This window comes from Morone saxatilis, unplaced genomic scaffold (genome assembly GCF_004916995.1).
Source record: "Morone saxatilis isolate NCDOM2014 unplaced genomic scaffold, NCSU_SB_2.0 Contig19, whole genome shotgun sequence".
Classification (NCBI taxonomy): Eukaryota; Metazoa; Chordata; class Actinopteri; family Moronidae; genus Morone; species Morone saxatilis.
In genome coordinates, this window is record NW_023339751.1 from 3,094,146 (window position 1) to 3,117,206 (window position 23,061).

General features: G+C 40.3%; 1 protein-coding gene across 1 annotated transcript in view; it reads right to left on the reverse strand.

The window, feature by feature from the left end:
• Positions 1-901: 901 nt before the first annotated feature.
• Positions 902-23,061, reverse strand: part of dntt (deoxynucleotidyltransferase, terminal) — a 71,294-nt gene continuing 49,134 nt past the window's right edge. The window contains exon 11 of the mRNA XM_035663971.1: positions 902-988. Within this exon, the coding sequence (XP_035519864.1) occupies positions 902-988 (87 nt within the window). The remainder of the gene's footprint in view (positions 989-23,061) is intronic.

A 23,061-nucleotide genomic window follows, 5' to 3' on the forward strand; every position in this document is an offset into this window, starting at 1 on the left:
TACAAGGATCAATAAAGTTTCTTCATTAGTGGATCATTGTCCTACAGAGCCACCGTACATTTGAAAATTAAGGACACAAATCTTGATAAGCAACCATCATAAATAAAACATAAGCCAAAGTCAAACCCATAAGATAATGGATGAGTTGCTTTGAATGCCAAGATCCATCCATGTGGTTATGGGCTCATTTACCTTCCGTCTGAATTCTTGACGATTTCCCGGTACAGCTGATTGCCTCTAATTTCAGCCGAGCATCTGGGGAAAGGGGATTCATTGTGGAACAAGAGCAGAGACTATGGGTCTTTGGATAGCGGCATGCCAGCTAAATGATCTCCAGTGGACGTAGGCTTAAATGGAGGCTAAATGGCGATGCTGAACGCTCCTCTATCTGAAGCTCATTACCCGCCTCTCAATTCCCCGGAGACCTGGCTCAGCTTCACGCCAAGCACTTTCCTGCCAGGAGGAGGGTGATTACAACATTTTGCTCGACAAAAGCTCCCTTCTCCCTCACCCTCTCTCTGTGGTCACCCCCTTCCCCTCTTTTGCTTCCCTCTGTGTCTTTTTCAGACTCCCTCTCTCCTGCACCTCGCAGGCACCCCAGGCGATTCATACTCCGACTGATTTGTCTTTGTGTCCTGCCTATGATTACAACACTTAGAGACAGGCAAGCCATGAATGGTATAGCAGAGTGTTTACTCACTAAGAGACAATAAGCAGAATTCTGAATCATACACCAGCGTGTAATGCAGACAACAACAATACCGGCGTCAACAACACAAAACTGTATGGAAATCAAAAGCTGTTTGAAAGTGAATCACAGGAGAGCCGCAGAATGGCAAGCAGATGGGATAAACACTGATGTACGCACAGGATATCATCCAGCCAGGGGAGGAGCGGAGGCCTACGCATTTCTTTGCCAAGGCTCGATGTACTCGAGACCCAGATGGGCAAAGATGTCCTTTTCAGTCGTGGCTGCCAGGAACTCTTTCTAGAGAGAGAGGACAAACAAACAGAGAGTCAGTGGCTTGTGCAGGAATTTGTCTTAGTGACACCAGTCAAAATCCATAAATTCTCAATTTTAAGCTTCACTATTCTTGAAAATGTTCAGGTTTTGGACTCCTAGCCTCGGCTGCGCTTGTATTTGGACTCCTATCTCCACTGCAAGCTGTCAATATCAATTTAGGATTTTATTCACCCAGTTTGTGCCAAGCCTCAAACATGCCGTGACTGTGCAGATTTACATTTGACCAGCCACCTCCCTTACAACCCATAAACACGCTAACCTTGCTCTTAGTGATTGCACTCTTCAGCAGATGAATATTTTCCCTGACAAATCACGACAGGGCTATTAACTGCTGGCTGTCTACCAACGCCATTCGATGGGCTATGTCTCTATAGGAATGGTGACGAGGCCTGACTCACCTTGGGAGCGAGACAGCCTGGAGAGAGAAAGGGCTGTGATTCTGACACATCCTGCCTTCAAGTGCTAAACTGGACCTGACACGTTGCAAAGAGATGGCTGAAAAACCGAGAGCGCGTCGGCTCACACTGCCAGCCAAAGGCAGAGATAACTGAGAGCAACTAGAAGGCAGCCAGGAGAGGGAAAAACACTACAAGGCACGTCTCCTAGCATACTGGCTTGTTATTTATAATGCAAATGACAGGTTAGCCATGTGGCGGGGAGATTTGGGTGCACACTGCATGAAGCTCTGTTCGTATCACACCTCTTTAATTCTCTTTCAAGCCTAATTTGGATTAAAGTTATAAATAAGTTGTTTTGGCCATCAGTTCTATCAGGTATTATAACATTCTGGGATATGGGAACACGCTACACTAATGGAACATTCTTAGTACTGTCAAAAAATGCATTGATATATTTTGTCACCACTACTGTTTGTATCTCCTTTAATTCATATATTTTGAGAGATTGATCAATGTTAGTTAAATATTGCCATGCAGACAGTAAACTTAACCCCATTTCTTTTTACATTTTGGTAAGTCTTGCTGCATTAGCTAGAAGCTCCTGTTTCCTGTTTTTACTACATGCATGCATACTTACCAGGTTCCAGTATGCTTTCTTAAATGTCATGTAAATGATAGGCAGGTTTCTGTAATCTGGATAGGGGATAACATTGGAGTGAGTGGATGAAAGGAGATATCATTACACAGAGAATTTAAAATAACTCAATTAAACTCTGAGTGAAGCTGAAACTAACACGGAAGAGCTCCACTCTGTTCTTCTGTAGGTCTCCCCCCAACAGACACATACACCGGAAAAAAGTCAGGAAGCAGTCTCTTCTATCACTCATACAGTCACAATAAGCGAGCCACTGAAATGATTGGCAGTAGATGATAAATCTGATTACTGACCTGCTGCACATATACACAGATTTACATTAACTAGGTTACTACAGTGCATGTAAACACATTCTCCAATTACCTGCATATTACTTTTGATTATTAAGAAAACATCTAAACATGATGATTATTAGGCGAGAGCGGGTTTATGGACGTTCAGTGTGATGGACATCAGAGATACCTGGAAGGACCAAGTCGCAGATTCCAGGTGTTTGCATGTGATGTCTGTGTGTTTGATTTGACTGGATTATGACTCTGAAAAGAAGAGGTGCCAGTTTTTATGCAAATTGCATAAATCAGGTTCAGAGGGTAAACTTGCATTTCCATCTGATTAAATAAAAAACGAAAATAAGACCCCAGGTGTAATAACCCATCATATGCTTTAAATCCATTTCTAAAACACTGACAGACTGCCTGGGTCCAGACCTTCGAATTCTATCCCTTCCCAGCAGGTTGACAGGTTCTGGTCTGGCATCATGACATGAAACAGCGGTTTCTCAGTTCAAAAAGTATCGATCCGATAAGCACCGCAGGGGGTTAATGCTGTTGTCAAGGGGGAGTAATAACAATGGCGAGCGCTGTAGACAATAGACGCTGCTATTGAAGCGTACATAGACAGCATGTCTTCTCAATATCTCCCGACAGTGTAGTTTGTTCCAGTATGTTGGCATAACTACCCATCACGTATTGACTTAGAATTACATTAGATTCAGGCTTATATGTCGGTCTCTTGCGATTGGTTAGGGAAAGTCAACTCTCCCTCCCCCACGGAAATCAGTTAGAATGAAGCCAATGTCAAACTAAAGACGGAAATGGAGTGTAATGAGTTGACCATTCTGTCTGATATGAGGAGAAAATCTGTGAATATGATATGATGATATGCAATAAATATCCAAGGTTAGTTGTGTTTATTGCTCGCGTTTTCTTTTGCAAACAAAAACATCTAATCAGTGGTGTCCAGAGAAATATTATTGCTCTTTCACAAAGAAGAGCGTTTTGTTAGTGAAGCAGTATTATATCTGAGTGAAACTATCCCGAGGCCCATTAAGTGGTCCACCAATGCCTGTATTTTTCACTGTGCTCATAACCCTCAGCCCATTTATTGCTGTAACCACTCAAAACACATGAAATGCACACAAATCACTGCAATTTATGATCCGTAAAGCCATATTGTGTTAAACATACAGGTGATAAAAAGTGTTAGTAGGGACGGAGGAGGAATGAAAGAAAACAGAAAGGAGCCTGCTGGACAAGGTTGATGTGATTTAGAGCAAATCCACATTTCTAACAACACATGGCAGGGCTTATTGTTCAGAGGAAACAGAGGACAACTCAGGAGATCCAACTAAAGAAAAAAACACAGGGCACAGATGAGATTCTCAACATTACCAATTTAGCCATTGTCCTGGATCAGGGCTAAAGCCCTCTCTCCGCTGCACTGTCCACTTTCCTCAATTCCTACAATCCTTACATGCCCTCAGGGAGATGCTGCTTTATTTACTTTGCACAACACAGTGTGGGCTCTCTGAGAGATAAATCCACAAACCTTATGTACCTCTGAGTTCTCCCCTTTAGGCATACACAGGGAAACTATACTTGAAATGGCAAAAGCAGCATTTATTCCAAAGATTTTTGGTATATCAAAAGAGCTTAGAGTTAAGAAACAGAGCAGTGGTTAATTAAAAGGAGAGGTTATCTGTGTGAGACACTCAGGTTCTCTGTGACCGGCAAGCCATTAGCACCACAAGCCAGAATGGAAGCCGCATGTTACTGAAAGCCAGTGTCCTTGACTTAATAAGCCTCTAATCAGCTACATGTTTCTCTGTCCGCCGCGTAATGACATCCCTCGTGGACGTGAACACATATCATTTCCTGCAAAACATCTGCCCCTTCTCTGCTGCCCGTCATCCTCTCTCTGCCACCCAGCCCACTGCTTGATGGATGGAGCTGATGGACATGGCTGCCTGCCCGGCTCTGGCCCAACTCAACTGACACATCAAAGAGATAGAGGGAGACAGAGAGACAAAGAGACAGAGGAAAACCTGGATAGCTGCTCAACACTACGCTGCCAGCAAGCATATGAAGGACAGAAACATGGAGGAAGCTCAATATCAAGCCAAATGAGCAAAACCATTGAAACGCAACAACAAAAAAATACTGGACTGATGTCTGAATGAGCACATCATAAAATATAATGCTGGAAATTAGTGAAATAAACTTGTGTTTTATTATGAATGTCTTTTATCTCACATTGTCAAGTTTAAATAATTTTGAGCTAACATGAAGTCTTGTCAATTGAAATGAGGTGAATTAATGTCCTGCTGAGTGTCAACTAATCTCATCAAATTAATTTTCTGAAGACACATAGTGAGGATATTAGCTTTTTTCCCGTGTATATAGGTCAACACCCTCCTCAAAGTCTTCTCTCTGCTACAAAGGAAACTTGCTCTATACGTGTGAGGACAAAATTGTTTTCTCTGATTAGAATGAAAACTGTGATAACCATGACGGAGGTTCACATCCACTTTAATGAACAGGTGTCCACTTTGTTTCTGAGGAGAGTTTTCAGAGAGTTTGGGATGGTGAATGGCTCTAAATACTACAGTACCCATAAGCCTCAGCAACTGTTGCTATGCAGAAAGGCCAGTCTCATCAGCCGTTGAGTCAAAACATTTTTGGGAACAAAATGTGTGTGCCAAAGTGGCTGAATTCATCCTTAACCCTAAAGTAACCTGATTGCTGAATGTTACCTGTGCAAATGACAGAATTTTAAGCTCATAGGTTAGGGGGGGATAGAGGTCTTTAGGGGTCTACCTGAACCTTGGGGCCTGAGATCCGACCCAGGACCCTTAGGAATTCCGATCCACGCTTTATATAGTCAATTGGGTATGGGACAGGTCCCGTTCTATTACTGCGGATGCCTGCTCTGTTTAACATTATGTGTAATACCCGAGTAGATCCGAGAAAACCTAGCCGTGATCAGACAGCGTTGATGTAAGGCATAATAAAGTTCTACAGTTGTTAATCTTTTGTATGAATGCTACGGCCATTAAAGTTTTATACCTAGCTAGCATTGTTTATGCAGAAAGACTTATATTCGCAAAATCTGGATGTCCAAATAATTCCTCCTACTGCAACTCAATACGGTTCTCTCACAACTAGCAGGCTCATCAGTTATCACACAGTTGTTGCCCCTGTAGCCACAGCTACAACTGGAGCTTGCACTGCCCCCAGTGGCCAAAAATCAATGAATGTGGGAGTAAAATGTTTTATAGTGTATGACATGATTAACATACCCAGAGGCTATTAACAAGCGCAGATGGTTGTTAAACTAAAGTTTTTATATTTACACAGATTTGTGGCAGTTTGCGGTATCCACATATCATGCCTGCATGTTACCTTAGCATGGCAACCTTAGTGTGCATGTACAATTAAAAGATTAAACAAGAAAGAAAAAGACAGAAACGATGTGATGAATTATCTTATACAAACAATTCAAACTGAAGTATTAGACAGAGAGAAATATCTTTAGTTACAAAGTGAGACAAAAGAAAGACAAAGTCTGCTAAGAGAGCCACACTAAAGTTCATGTGGAGAAGTATGTAAAACACAGCCTGAAATCCATGCAAATTCACTTACACAAACTCACTGGTAGGAAAATGTATCTGAACAAAAGTGCCGGTAAGAGAGCTGTCATCTCACTTTCAGTACTGACTGTCTGCTTGGCCACAGGAGCGAGGACCAAGTATGAACTTGAGTATGGAGGTCAGACTGAATGGCAGATGCACATAAAGCTTTCAAAAGCATCACTTTGAGCATGTATTTTCACAGGTATAACATTGAGATGAATATATTCGGGGTGAAGTATTTAATGTTTGAGGACATCCACCTTTATATCCAAGGTAGTCCAAGGTACACTTCCATCAGAGACAGCACACTCAAAGGCAGAAAGAAATTAAGTGAATTTTTTCTTGCACATACATCTCAGGTTATCAGATCAGCCAGTGTTCTCCATCTCCTTTTTTTATTTGGACTTTCTTCTTCTCACTGACAGTTAGAAATAGATTAGTTTATTGCCAGGAGATCAAGAAAAAAATCCTTTGATTGCCTTTTAAGTTAATTTGTCTTTATTGCACCACACAGGAAAGGGCTGACAGGGGCAGAAAAAGTAGGAAGTCGATTATGCCCCTGTGTCTTCCTCCTGCAACGATCCGCCGCACACCCACGCTTCCCTGTGCTCCAGCCTGCAAGAGCTCAGTTCACAGGACAGCCGGAGCAACCAGAGAGGGCACAGACACCTCACTAATCACACCAGCAATTAGTGCAAGCATCATAAAGTACCGCTGCCTATAAAACCGCTATTGAGTTTACTGTTATCGTCATTACCTATCCTTCCCTAGCTTGCTAATCAGCCCGTGCACTAGGCAGAGAGGCAGACGGGTAGCAAATAATGAATTCCTAATCAGAAACAATGGGATCCTCACTCGACGTCCCTGGTGTTATGGCTTTTTGCTCCTGTGGAGGAGTAAACATTTGCAAATCAAAGTTATTTAGTTGATTAGGCTGCCCAAAGGTAATGAACAGATACAGCAAAGAGTCAGAGAGAAGTGTAATAAAAGCTCCATGTTTTTCCAGTGTCCTTATAATGTTGCCAAAGTGGAACTGTGACACTTCTGGATTAAAATTCAATTTGTGTATCATTGAAAGGAACTCAAAGTATTTAGTACAGTATTCCTTCAGGATGTAATGATGCCGTAGCTTAATGTGAATGTAAAAAAAGTCTTTATTTGTTGGCACAAATTCCACCAACTATTTTTTTGTTTGTGATAAAAATATATTTATATACATTGTTGCTGTTCTATTACTTTAATATCAGTCTTCAAATCTGTCTCACACTGCTTCACATAGACAGCACTGCACTATGTACATGGTTAAAAGTCATGTCACACAAGTTGAGTTGATTAAGAGGAAGAGGCTAAGTGGCCACTTAGAGCTTCATTAGTTTCATAATTTGTAAATGTTTTTAGCATAAGTCAGTGTGACATATGCATTGAAAACACTACTGAATGAATGTGTAATGTAAATACAGATGCACTACTTACCTAGAGTTTTTCACCAAACTCCACAATACAGATAATCTGACTGCATCAGATGGTTTGTTACACAGAACTACATGGGAAGACATCCTTGGAAATGATTGGATTAGCAATCTGTCTATCAGCACTACGGTCGAACCAATCGGATCAATGAACCATATAATGTATTTTACATATTTATGTATTTTATCTTTGTACATGCATTATGCATATACTATTACAAATAACTTTTGCACATTTCTGTACAGCTCTTCACTTGTTTAGGTAACTATCCAGTCATATTGTACATATTCTCTTTTTCTATTTGTATATATTGGCTCCTTTTATTTTCTCAATTTTTATCTTTATTTATATTTTTCTATGCTTAATTGTTATCCACCAGCTTACCAAGGTAAATTCTTTGTATGTGAAAACTTACTAGGCAATAAACCTGATGTTATCTACCGTAAGTAATTAAGTTAGATGACATTTTCAACAAGAACAGTGTAAACCAACAAACTCAATCAACATTTGTCAAGACTTTAAAGAGCATGACAAACCACAATAAATCAATAATAATTAGTTTTTCTCCACAATATAGACAGATATAATAACAATGTATTCATTTAATGGCATTCCAAAAAAAATTCATTTTTTTATTTAATAAGTATTTTAATTCCTCCTGACATAATGTGTCAACTTGGACAATTGTCCTTGCAAGATATTTATTTGTTGGTCTCATCCTTTTATTTTAAGTTATTAGCCCATCATCTTCCCAAAGCTCATTACTGAAGTTTGGAGGCATCATGTGAAGTAAGAGAACTGCTGTCAGCCCCAGTCATATGAAGTTCTCTCTAATCTGTGGAGCCTGTAATTGTAGCTTGACTCTTCCTCCTATGGACCCAAACAGAACACTCTTCTAATGATAACAATAAATTAACTTTCTCTGCTCCACTGAAGCCCATAAATAATTAATTGGTTTGTTGAAGAGGGGCAGGTTTTGCATGACCAATTTGCTTCCTGCTCCAGACAGTGTGATCGGATGCTGCTGCTGCCTCAGCACTCCTTTCATTCTGCTCAATTAAAATGGCACATTGGCAAAATATGAGCTTTGTTTGGTCATTTAAACGACACATTTTCATTCTAATATGAGCAAGGATCTTCTGAGTCATCTGACCGGTTACACCACTGGAGAAGCAGCAAAATCATGGGATTGCATGCACTATGCTAAGACTTTTTCCTAGTTTTGGAGATACATTTGATAATACAGTAAGCTGCCATTACTTATTTGTTGCTCTCATACTGCCATTTCAGTGGTGGCAACTCACTTTGAAACTTGCTTAACACTAATGTATGACAGGGTTTGAATGTTAACAGCTTTTTCTTATAATGTGACCAGTTACATGTTGAAAACTGTCATTGAAATACCCTTGAAAATATATTTAATAATAATAATAATATTATAATAATTATAATATTTATAATGTAAAACACTAAATGACCAAAAACATTTCCTGGCCAAAATGGCATTTTACCATTTTAAATGTGTATTGTGATTTCTATCCAATAATGTATTCCTTTATTTTCAATGCAAGAAATCATGGGTTGTTTTAATTTATAATTAGAAGCTAGCAAGTAACACAGGCCACATAGAACTTGCACACCCAGTTTCTGAAGGTTGGACATGACTAAAGTTGTCAAAACCAATTGCAATTGCAGGCTAATCAACCCAAATATCTGTATTTCCGCTGTCAGCGAATGCGTTCAGTTCGTCTATAAGGGCACTCAGGGTTCTATTTTTGTGACAGTGCACTGGTGGGCTCTGTGCTGGCATTTTTGCCAGATGCACCAAGGTTTATTTTCTTGATGGCAGTCATTTTGTATTTTGCTAACTCACTGTGATGGTGAATGTCCCATTGGGGAGCCAAAGGTGCAATATAGTGTCTGTCAGTAATAATCAACTAGGTAATTTTGGTATCAGGGCCCTGGAACATGTGCTTACAGAGAGACTCGGTCAGAGTTTCATGGCAGAGAAGCAGTCATTTTCTCTTATTTTCAGGACAACCAAGCTGTGTACATAGCAAGAGGTCCAAAACTTCAAAATAAAGGACATTTTTCATTCCAACTGCTTTATCCTTGCTGGCTCTGATTTTAATGGTTATCATCCAACACAGAATTGCAAACATGCGTCATGATGCACAGAGTTAAAAGTCTGGCAAACGCCATCATTCTTATTCCATATCATTGAACAGTTTCCTACATTGAAAATGGTTCTCTTAGGATCCAGGAACATGTAGCACTATCTCCTCCCACGCCAATTTAATTTAAGGTACCATATATTTACTTAAGAGTCCCATTGGGAGAGGCTTTTGTGGCAGAGAACCTTTTGTGGTGTGTTTTTGCTGTGAACGGTTTTCTCCATCACTAAATTGTCAGTTGCTCAGAGAAGACTGCTTTTAAAAGGAAAGAAAAGAAGTGATCTGATTTGTCATGACTCATGTCAGAGCCTACACTGGTTGATTAATGTATTCCTCCTAATCGCACCCTGTTTCCAACAAAGTGTCACTGTGGCCATAAGGTGACAAAAAATCTGTTGCCACATCCTGTGCGCCTGCCCAAAATAGAGCCCTGGATGAAATACAGCTTCTTATCTTTGCCCCCTCATATTTCGTCCAAACGTTTCGTCAGTTGTTGGTTCTGTAAACGGACAAAATGCATCGCCTCTGAGCAGGAGGGCTCTGATCAACAAACAGCAGTCAGAATAGCTCATGTACAACCTTTCATGAACTGGGTACAAGCTGAGTCAAACATAAGATATTAACTGACAACAGGGTTGCTACACATTTTTGTTTATTATTTTAAACACTGTCAGCCTGCTCTACTAAATCCTGGTCCAGTCCTTCAAGTCCTCTTGGTCATCAATCATAGTTGAATGTCAATAATTATATGAGTGCAGGCATTCATTCTATTGACACACCTACACAGAACATGATTACTAGAGGTGGGAATGTATCATTTTGTTGATTTAAATCTTTTTCTTTGGTCCAGGAATATGTAGTTTGGTCACTTTTTCAAAGCTCAGTGAATGCACATGAGTTATTGCATCACCATTCAAATGCACTTTACTACATTCATCTGTAAGTAAACACATCACCATTCATAACACACAGGGATTTGGCACTGACTCTGAGTGTCTTCAGTTTAGTAGTATGTTCAGTCAGTTTCTGGTTTAACCTAACATGTTTAGTTCAGTACAAAACTAGCCCCATCTGGGACTGTCTCATCCACTGCATGGGAGACAGTCCAAGATGTTTCCCATAGGAAAGCTAAAGGAGGATGTCTGCATGCTGTTCTTAAGATATACAAAGGTTAACCAGATGTGCATTTGCCAAAGCAACCAAAAGCTTTGGATAAAGCACAAATCTCATGCTTGTACGGCTTCACCTTGTTTGTGAGGAATAGGCTCATTGAATGTCTTGTTTCTCCAGTACTGTTTTGGTTGTTGCTGGCTGGGTATAAAGGGATTACTTTCTACATGCAGAGTTAGACCCACTGCACAAGCACCGTTTAGAGTATAGAGTTATCACATCATGATTGTTTCTTTGGCTTTTTGCTGTCTTTCAGTAAGCTTTTAACCAAGTAATAACATCTAAGCTGACAAGCTGACACCAGTGAGGGGAGCTCCGCTGTTAGAAAGCTACCAATTCATTCAGTGACAATGATGCAATATAGTCAGTTCAGTATAAAAAGTCTGTGTCAAAGACTTATTTGTACATGTACTGAACACCTCTTGCAACATGACCTCTCGTTTTCCTGGTATTCTACAGGACGTGGCCTTAATCTTCTTCCTTAGAACCAGGTATGCCTTTCAGAGGGCACAAGAGACTACAAGATAAGCCCGAACCACCCCAATAATTGTTCAGTCGACTGTCCCTGTAAATAAATTATGGTGCAAACTGTAACAGGAGCTATGGAAGGACGAGTGCCTGCGCCACGTCAAGCGCTGTATCAATTAATGTTACATGACAAGGGGACATGGCCCAACACCGGGCCTTCCTGAAACCTTCTGCCATTCACTTTCATCAATAATGGAGCAGGATCTGTCTCCTGAGTGAACCAAAACCCCAGTTCAGTCCAATCCTCAGACTCCACCTCCAACATTCCCTGTCTGCCTCATTATGTTCCCTTCTTTGTCCTCTTCTTCCATCTCGCAAGTTCACAGAGTGAACTCATTTCTTCTCTTTACACTGTAATTTCAGGCAAATAGATTGAGGGTTGCAGGATTCAAGGAGATAATAGCTTGCTATTAAATTCCATTTTTTTCGGCATGCGAAACACATTCTCAATAGAATCTATAAATACTTCCTATCCCTTTTCTCACCCATTAAGCACTGGTAACAGGCACTGTGTGAGTGGATAGGAGGCTGGAGAAGTGGAGGCAGAGGTACAGTGGGTGAGGTGACGATGGTGAAATGGGTGACAGGGGGAAAGAGGGGGTGGTAGAATTCAAGTAGAGTAAGTGAACAGATAATATTCATGCAATTATCATGAATGTGTGTATGTACTTGTAGATTTTTTTCCCTTCCCCTCAATGTGTCCATCACTCTTCTTTTCCCCCTTAATTCCCCTTAATTTCAGTCTATTTTCCAACAGTTCCACATTCCCTCCTCTATCATTACCCCCCTTCTGTCAGGCAATAGCTGTCAATATGATTTATCATTGATGCTAAGTGATGTAGTTGTCCCACTGTGAAGGCTGATTAGATGACCATCCTGCTGATACAGCCTCGCCAGGCTGCGGGAATAGCGACAAAACCTTCCTGTCGCTTTCCTTCTCTTCACGTGTCACTCTCTCATTCTCTATCCCCTCTTTTATTGTCATGACTGTTTGTCTTCCCTGAGCTCATTCCCACCCCAAGCATCACATGCCAGCCTCCTAAAGCTGCACCAGGCAACATTTTTATGGAAACACATACTTGTCCTGTCTACATAAATCACAAATTGCAGCAAAAAAACAAAAACAAAGTGTCCCCTTCCCAGTGATGTAGATTGCCCCAGAAAAACTGTGGTGTTAGGCATGAACGGATTCTTCTCTGCCTGCAGAAAGTGATGAATTGAAACATAAGACTGAAAAACAAACTATGTGCCAAACAGCAGTGAGAAGCACTCCTACAGAAAATGGAAGTCAGCTCTGTTTTTTTGTTTCATCTCTTTGCTATCATTTGGTATGACGCGTCACATGAAACTCAGTTTCACTTTAAAACTACTCTACTCTCCACATGTTGTGCGTATTGTGTATGATGGTCGCGACTCAGGAACAGCATTACTTAAGAGCTTAATGGAAAATAAATATGTGGGGACCTTCTTAATCACAGGTTCAAGTAAATGCTAAATGTACTAAAAATGTAACAAAATGTGAAACAGAAAGCAGAAAAATGCATAAAGACTATCATTACGCCAGTAAATCAACCTGTAAACCAAATGCCAGTGGACCATTTATTAACTGGCTCTAACACTAGGCGTACTCCATCACTGTGCACCATTATTGCAGCAGACCTCCCACTTCACACTCCCCAATCATTCCCATTAAAGTCTCTTAATTGTTTCTCTGACCTCTATGTGGAATGACCCAATCACATGGCAACTGTATCCTGAAATGAATGTCCATATTTGCATTGTTCACCTGTCATGGGGGCGTCATTACTTGGGTGGTTGGAGCGAGCAGGTTTCTTGTTCAAGGGGAGGGAGGACAAAAAGGGTTCTCACACATTTGTGCTCATGAACATCTTGTTTTTTCAACAATTATACTATCACATGGAAAGACATGTGGACAACTGACTAAATTTCCAGCTCTACAACTACAAGTATTGCTTGAGATTTGCTAAACTAAATTGTGACATTTAGGCCATCCTTTGGAAAACAAAAGCTACAGTTGTCTCCTATGAAATATCTGAGAAAGGATAAATTGCCAGCATCCTATATTGAGTTTAGGATGGCATATTTTCTCAGGAGTGGAATTAGACGTCACTGCAGCAAACACCTTCACATTACACTCAATGAATGCTGTCACTGTATAATCCATCATACATACATGCTGATTTACCTGTCTGCAATCATTCCACTCGGCTTCTGTCTAACAGTCGGAGCCTTTCAAGACCAACTCAGGGACATAGCACAGAAAACTCCCAAACCAATGTGATCAAAGCAAATCCCTGAAGTGAAAAATTCCTTGAACCCTTTTTGACTGGCAGAAAAAAAGGAGAGGGAAAAAAAGGAAATATGTGCAGGCTTTTATGGTGAACCTGCAAACTTCTGTCTTTGTAATGCTGAGTGGCAGCTCCCTCAGAGGAGAACAGGGTTTTTAATCAGAATAGATGCAAAAAGACACAAGACCTGTTGCGTGGCTACGACATTAACATGGACAGAATCATCAGACATTCCAGCCATGTAGAGGAGATCCCAACTATAGCACTAGCACACAGACTGGAAGCAAATAGCCATCAGCCAACGATAAGAAGCAAGGCAAAGTGCAGCAATAATTGATCAAACCAGGAGGTTTCCGATGTGTGTAAGATTTGTATGGGCATGAACAAAAGCAAAAGTAATAGAGCCTCCCAGATTTGACCAGATACTGCAGACATATAGCACCTGCATTGTTCCAATGGAATTGTTTTCTTGGCAAGTATAGAAAGACCTCATTTATACCTCGTAATATAATCTGAATCTAGATGTACGATCCAGATAACTGCTAATCTGATGGTATTTGCTGTTATCTGCATTCTGTCTGTATTGATTAGATCCTTTTATGTATGAGCACTGTGCAAGGCAGGTGAAAAGGTGAGGCAGTGACATAGACACAAAAGATACAAAGCACTGTACAGCCTAAACATATTTTTTCTTTGCCATGGAAGACTTAGGTTGTTAACCAGGATTTTCACCTTTTTCCAAGTGGAAAAATTACAGGGAATTACAGGGAACAAGTCAAGTAAAGAAGCCAGTCCATTCTGTCAGATGTGTGCAATGTCCAGATAAGGATGTGTGATTAGCACTCAGTGACCAGATAAAAAAAACCTGTGTTCGTTACCACTATTGACCACCTTTGACATATACTGCCACGCATTATGGCAGTGACTCAGAAAGGGACCTGGAGCGTCCCATTGTTTAAACCAATCATGCACATAACAGAGTTGATGGGTGGATGCTACTTCCTACAGATGCTTCATTCAAGTTTATCCCAATGTGCGCAATGGGATTGATATCAGGGGATTGTGGTGGCCAGGTCAAATTGGTTGTTATATCTCACAACTATACCCACCAACTATATTGTGATATTATCTTACTTCTTATGACCTGAGCCACCCAACATCTATCATGTTCATCTTCCAAGGGCAGACAACCAGAGAACAACTCTAGAGTGCTGTGACACTCGGACTCACCTTTGTGGCACACATGACCAAGTTTTTATCTCTTAGATCAGGCTTTAAACCCAGTCACAGTAATCCTTTCTTCAGTAGTGTGTGGAAATTACACATTGTTGCATGAATCTATTAATGAAGCAGCACAATTGCAAATGGTAAAAGAGGGGTTGGGTTTCTTTAGTTTTTTTGTCACTGACTATATGCATCTGAGAGGCTGTACAGTGATGCTTTAAGGTAGGCTAAATGGTAGCGTTATGCTAACATGCTCACAGTGACAATGCTAACATTCTGTTGAGCTAATATAAATGTTGAAATGTTCCCCATCTTAGTTTTAGCAAGTTAGCATGCCATCATTAGCTAATTAGTATGCTACTTAACACAAGCACAGCTGAGGCTTATGGGAATGTCAGTTTTGAAGGTATTTAATCATAAACCAAATTATTGGATACATCTAAATGATGACACTAGATGGAATATAAGGTCATCACCATAATTAATCATTGAGGCAGGGGCATGAATACCAAATATCATGGCAACCCATGCAATAGTGTGTTAAGATATTACACCCAGAACAACAATTCTCAACCTCATGGTGGTGCTAGAGGAAAAATCAGTGTATGTGAAAACTTAATCCAGTCCCCAACACTTTTCTGACGTCGGAATTAGGGGGGTCTGCATCTGACAATTAAAATTTTCCAAAAGTGACAATTTGACAAGCACCCCAACGCCAGCGATTAGCTAGTGGCCCGTTTCAAAGCAGTGATTTACGAGCATTGCTTACATGCAGATTGCAAATGGTAGCAGAGTCACATTTCGAAAGTGAAATGCAGATAAATTTGAGAGCCATGCATGGGTCGCAAGTATGACATTTGTTTTGATTAGTATAATCTGTTCAAATTAATAAGGAAATGAGCTCACAGAGCAAATCACAGCTGGCATGTTGCAAATTTGGTGAAACTACTTCCATCATTTTTCTTTTGTACAAGTGACAGAAAAAACATCATTGCCTTTAAGGATAAACTGTCCAAAAGGTGTGCAGTTATTCCCATTTTTATGTTTCATAGTGTCTTGCCCCAATGACAGCTTTTCACTCCAACTTGGTGTGGCAATTTGAAACAGATATAAACACCCATACATGGTTGAAAACCACTTTGTTTCAAGCAAATTCTAGCCTCATGGATAGTAAAAAGCCATGGAAAGAAATGTCACAGCACAACAAGTGAAGACTAACTCTTAGAAAAGCTTAATACCACTAAGAATGTTTTTGTAAAACCCAAAGCTCCTGGTTTCCACACCTGCACAGCCATTCTGTCATCCACATTCTCACTTCACTTTTTGCAGAGACTTTACTGCTGGCCTAGCTCCATGCTTGTTTGTGAGAATGCACATGTTTGCAACATTCAAGATGGTCCAATTTTCCAAATCCTATTTACAAATCCAAATGAATCTTGTAATTTCTAATTTCCTGTCCTTATCTCACAGTAAGTTGGGAGCTTCTCTTGGAAGAAGGTTTTGAGAGAAATCTGGAGCGGACGGCCTGTAAATATGAGATATGTTGAGATTTTTTAAATCCTGTGGTCTGATCCAGCTTTAGAAGCAACTCCTCATCCAACTCTGCTCCAAGATGTCTTCATGTAGTATACTGGTCTATTTTTATAACTGCTCAATTTTTCCTGGACAGTACTGTCACATCAGTGTCCAATGTTTTTGTGAGGTTTCTGTTAGCTCCAGGGATGATAATCGGCCATTTTATGATATATGACCAGGAGTATGGGACATAGTCAGTATGTTATTACCTGATGTTTCTACCTGTAGTGATGACATTGATACCCATGGTGATGACATTTCTATCTGCGGTGCTAATATTTGCACCCACAGTGAAAACTATTTTGCCCACAGTGAAGATTTTTCCAGCCAATTGGTCCGTCCCAATTCAAGGAATTTAAATGGTTGATGGTAGAAAATAAAGGTAAGGCAGCTGAAATTGGGAGAATGTCTTGGCCATCACCTTACAAAATCTTATGTCTAAGAATTATTTTATGCTAGTTAGGGACTCACAAAGCTATTCAACTAGAGAAACTGTCACAGACAGTGTTGCATGTAGATCTAAGACATTTTGTGGGCAAAATACCTTTCTATTAATCTCTAATAACTTTGGTGATCCCATGACTTTTCCTCTAGTCCTCTAAAATCTTTCATTTTAATCCTGTGAAAGCTAGAGGTTTGCCATACAATATTGGGCAGACATTCATGTCCCCCTCAGGATGAATTTTAGTTGATAACTTCTCATCTAGCACCATCATCAGGTCCAGTTTTTTAATTTTGTCCAATAAAACCACTTCTCAACTGCACAGTAAAATAAATAAAAAATCCACTTGAATAGACGTATCTCAAAAGTACTTTCTCAATGACAATATGCCTCTTCAAAAAGTAAAAAATTGGTATTAATGAGGTTTTAATGAAAATAAGCCAATAAACTAAACAAAAAAAAGCTGCAACCAGCAGGTAATCGTTAGTTACAAAAAACTCTTGCACGAATGGCACTAAAATCTGCCCAGATGGGAGTGGAAGGAGTTCTATAATTAATCAGGTTTCAGTTCCAAAAAACTCAAAAACACTTTCAATTAGAAACAAAAGACAGCAAATAAATCTCAATAGGGCCTGAAAACCAGAGTTTCTAGCTGACAGTATCTGCTAAAGTGTGTTCTGCACTAAACTGAGAAAGGATAGGAATCCCCCTGAGTATGTATTTCCCACCTCTCATATGCCCTGAAGAACTGGTGTCGTCACACCCTGATTGTTCAAGAGGGGAATGCACCAAGCTGCTCTCAATCATTGTTTAGGAGTCAGTCCCCACACACTGTGCACAGGTGATTTGAATAACGCTTCAATAACCTAAAAGGAATTTTGACATTCAGCTAAAATTAATTAAAAAAAGAAAAAATAAATGACAGCAACTAAAGAATGAAGGACTGCTGCAACATGCCTGAACACATTCACAATGTTTTCTGTGGGCATTTATATCTTAAACATACTTTTTCTTATTCAGGTACACACTGAACTTTGTTACAAGGTGTAAATGAGCTCAAGACTGCAGCTGCACCTCCCACATGCATTTTCTCTTTATGTCTCACCTTTATATTCCCTACTGCAGTAAGTTCTTGATCAATTTATGTAGCTAAATAAGGGTTAAAAGCAGAAGATAGCACAATCCAATACTGAGAGCAAAATCAACCACTAACAAACCGCACGCAGCCTATAATAAATAAAACACACCATCCACAAAACCAGAGGAAGCTAAGAAGAAGGGGGAAAAAAAAACTTTAAATCAATTTCTGTTCCTGAAAATAGAACACCCAGTGTAGCAATTACCAGTGTAATGTTCCTGGAATACTCCACTTCCGCAACAATAATAAACATTGACGATGCTTCAACTTGTAATCCACTTAGTGTGCCTAATGAAATGCTACATATTGTTTGTACCCATGTAAGACAAAGGAAAAAATAAACTTTCCCTCTGGCTTGCACTTCCTTACCTACACTCAGTCCTCCACAGTTATATTTTATATGAATCTTGTGAGGACGCTGAGCAGAAATGGGTCCATGTCTTATTTTAGCAGTTTGAGCCTTGCACTCCTCGCTATCAGTTGCTTAAAAATCTGGGCAACGAACAGGAATTCATTTTACATTGCTTATTCTAAGCAGCACTGGATTAAAGCTGTCAGCTAAAGGTTTATAACGGAAACAGAAATGATAATGAAGTAGCATGAAATTGCTACATGCTTTTAATTGGTATGGGATCATATTTGTTCCTTTATAATCACAGGGAAAAGACCTGGTGGTTAGGATGCTACCTTCTCTGTGAGTTTGTAATTCTCATTTATTCTGGTGAATAGTGCTACTACAGCCTGAGAAAGATAACTGTGGGTGTCTAAATTAGTGTGCAAGTGTGTGGTTTGGAGGCCGTGTGTAAATATCTGTGTGTGAAGTGTATTTCCTTTCAGATTTCATGTCCTTTCCCCACAATTTGCTATTTCTATGCCATTAAGCCCGTCTTGATATCATCAGCAATAAAAAAAAAAAGATACTTCAACTACTGCACCAAATACAAATCGATTACCTTTAACGTTGAAAGCTAGTAGCCCCACACTGAGCACTGAATGAACTGGATCAACTGGATTCTGACCTTGAAAAAGAAAAAAACATCACAGCGTATCCCTCCTCCACCAGGGTCTACTCATCTACCTCTGTTAATTAAAATTCAGAAGAACAGACGTGCCACCAAGGTCGAGAAGAAACGTTTGTAAATGTGAATGGTGAGTGAACAACCACCCCCCCACTCCAGATACCGCTCCATTTAGAAATGGCAAATCTCCCAGCTCTCCCAGTCAGCCTGCCAGGATGTTTGGAGGACAGAGACCGCACCCTCCTCGGCTCACTTGTCTGTCACAACGTACACTCAGGTATGTGCTCCTTACAGTATGTGACGCCCTGAGGGTCCCTGTGCCACCATCCGCTAAATTAAACCTCCCCCCTCCCTTTCCTCTGCTCGCTAAGAGGGGCCTCCTTCCAGGCGGCTCCCTTCCTCACTGCAAACACTGCCTGTGTGAGCACAAGCCAGCCGGCCAGCCAGGGGAGCATTCGAAACCGCTGCTGCTCCCCAAAGCCCAGTGCAATTGCCCTGTTATTGTCCACTCATCCACTGCTCAGAGGGTGGAGGAGGGTGGGGGGGTCAAAAGAGCTGTGAGCAATCTACATCCAAGATATCGTAATTTGACAGTGAGCTTCGTATTAAATTCTGCTGTTACCCTAGTGGACAGACACAGAGAGGAGGTAGCGCTGGGGCACATTCTGGAAACACTTGTCGAGGAAAATTGGAAGAGCAATCTGCAGCCTGACATTCATTTAGTTGTATTTTAAAAAATGGAAGGAATATTCTGTAGAACTTCATGCCACTTTGTGTAGATTGTTTATGTGATTACAGCATCTTTAACCTTCTTCTGAAGGCAATCGTTTTTGTTGTGAAAATTAATTTTCATTTTAGCATTTAATAACAGTTTTAGGTTGTTTGATATTTTTGGTCTAGGCCTGTATTTATCAAACTGCTAAAAGTGACTTTTGGACTTAATAATCTTCACTTCACTTTTACTCCTACTCACAAATTTAAGAATAAAAGCAATTTATTTTTATTTATTTTTTTATGACGTAAAATTCCTTTTAAATTTAAGAGCACTCCAGAGGTGTCTTACATCGGTTAAGAGTTGATCCTTAAGTACAGAAACCCACCTACACCTCGAGCTTCAGTTTGGTTTGGTTTTCATTCAGGCCAATTTCCTGTTTCATCCATTTAATCAAGTGCAATTCCTATAAGTTGGATAAAAATGGCCCCTGGTCTCTTTGATAAATACATATATTATAACTATAATGTGCAAAATAATTATGGGAAGAAAAATAAGCAACACATTTTTTTTAAGTCTACAGTAGATTTTATCATTCTAAATTTGTACAGATTCTTAGCATTCATAGCTGATATTAAATGTGCAAAATGCTGTATTTTGGATAAGATTATGTTTCTTTAACAGCACATTAGAGTCTGGTGTGCAGCCGGAGGGGTGTCAGGTAGAGAGGATATGAATGGTGCTCTCATATCAGTAACTGTGCTTCAGGACCAAAGCCAGGACATCTATGCTCACAGCCTTTTGACCAGAACCTCATTAATCACACTCCTACAGATGACATAGAGTAATTACCCTCTGAGAAAGACACGTAACGATACACACACTCACACCCACAGTATATAACACACTTTATGCACAGGGTATGTGAAAGTATGAATAAATAGGCAGAAAAAATGACAGTGAATTGCATTTACATGAACACATTTTGACCAGGTGTACTTTGGTTTGCTGCCTGGGAACACCTGAGCCGCACCGCTGAGTATTCACACACACACACACACACACATACAGTACACACAGAGTTTCAAGGGTAGATCCTGCCACACATAGACGACTGTGTTTTTTTCGAGGTGTTGGGCAGGTCATGGATCCCTCCTGCCCGGGGAGGGAGTCAGTCTGTCTAGGCATGATGAAATCCTCCACCTGTCCTCATTCATCAAGCCCACTACACATATTAATTATCACAAACCTTCAGACTTACAGCAAAGGACACACACACACACACACACACAGACCCACCTCCCTCCCTTGGCCCTCTCCCCCAGCCGACACCACTCCCTCAGACCTACACTTCAGTTAAAATTCAACTGTGGTGGCTAGGTACTGATGCTGGTTGTAAGTGCCTGTGGCACTACAAGTCAGCAGAGTATTTTCAGAGGACGCCTAGATGTCAGTTATTGCTAGCAGGGTGTCCCAACCCAGACCTGACCGAGAAGGTGTAGTCATATCGATCACACCAGGGTGCAAAAGAGTTCCTGGTTGCAATTTGGTTTTCAGTACATTTCGGTTCACAGTGACCAATTACAAGTAAACCCAACTGACTCGGTGACTTCTTTATCGCAAAAAAAGGTTTTTCCACAGCAGGAACTTTTCCAGGGAAACCATGGGAGCCAAGATCTGAATTTGTGTCTTGGGCCTCAAAAATGCAGAGACTATGAGGGTGGGGGTCATTTTGACATGTCACAGCATGAAAAGCACAGGTGTGAATAATAAAATGAATGATGGCTGAATTCCATTTAGCTGCTTTAGTTTCAGGGTTTAGTATTGTGCATTCTGGCTCACTGTCACACTGCCAAGCCATGGACACTTGAATTGTACAAAGCCATTGTTAATGTTATCAGTAACACCTGCGCTTTTCATGCAATGACTTTTCGCTCATCTTTACAGTGAGTTTCAGCTCATTGTTTAGTGTTTTGGTTCACACAGCGTCGTTTTCAGCCACAGCAGACAGCTGTTTTCAGCGAAAAATCTCTAACAACCAACTGTACACAACCTGCTCAGCACCAAACAGCAGACGGATGAAGTTAACAGCTAGCTGGTGAACACTGGAGCATTTAGCAGCTAAAAAGCCATATTTCCCATAGGAGTTGGTAGAGACACAGAAGAAAAACAGAACTAAAACATTCATCAGTTGCCCAGAAACACGACTCCAAATGAATGATAATGTTCACAACTGCTGGATGTGTAAACAAAGCCCCTCTTACCACAAACACCCACTAACATCTGGCTTTTGTCTTCAGAGGGAGAGCGTACAATCGCCATTCATTCAGGTAAAATGAGTCTGCGGCAGTATTTATCGGCTCTAGCTCCTATCGGCAGTGATGGAAACATGACACCTGGGTGGACATTTTCGAGTAGACGAGAGCTTCTGATTTGAGGGGAAGAAGAAATAAGGGGACATGTCGCTGGCACTTTCTCCAGAGCTGACACAGTGCTGTGGAGGTCTGGTGTGATGAACAGTGAGATATACAATAAAATATTGAAAATGCTAAGTGAAAGAGGCATTGCTAGCAGCCCAGGGGAACAAATAGTGCCTTTTACTGTTTACAAACGCTGTTTTCCTGTGTGTTTGTGATCTTGAACGTGACAGGCAAACCTGTATACAGGCAATAGGAAAGGAGTCAATTGCCTATTTTGGCAGGTTTACCCTCATTTAAAAAACCTACATGCTAATTTTAGTGCAAAAGGGTATAAGCAAGTGTTTGCTAGCAGGTAATCTTCAAAAAGATGATGATATGTCAGTGCTGTTTTCACAACTTGTTCTTGCTGCGAAAAGTGGGAAAAAACTACTATTTTGTATTAATTTATTATTAATATTTTTCAGAATACCATTCTGAAATCATCATTAATCATCTAGTCTAGAATGTCAGAAAATAGTGAAAAATTACCAGTTAAATTCAAAAAACCCAAGAGGACATCTTCATAATGCCTGCTTTGTCTGACAATCCAATCCAAAACTATCTAGCAATCTTAAACCCAAAGTCTTCACATCTCAGAAATCATTTTTTGCTTAATAAAGGAATTATGCAACTAATCAAGATTTAAAAGTGCTAGAGATCAATCTTTGTCAATTAACTAATCAATTAATAAATTAATAAATTGTTTTAGGCGTAAATTTAATACTGATACCTCTGTATGATCGACAGAAACATGTTATTCTTAAAGGGGAACTTGGCAACTTTTTCAGCTTAATAAACCCGTTTAGAAATCATTTGGATGGTTAAATGGCCTGTTCCGGTGAAAATGGGGACCC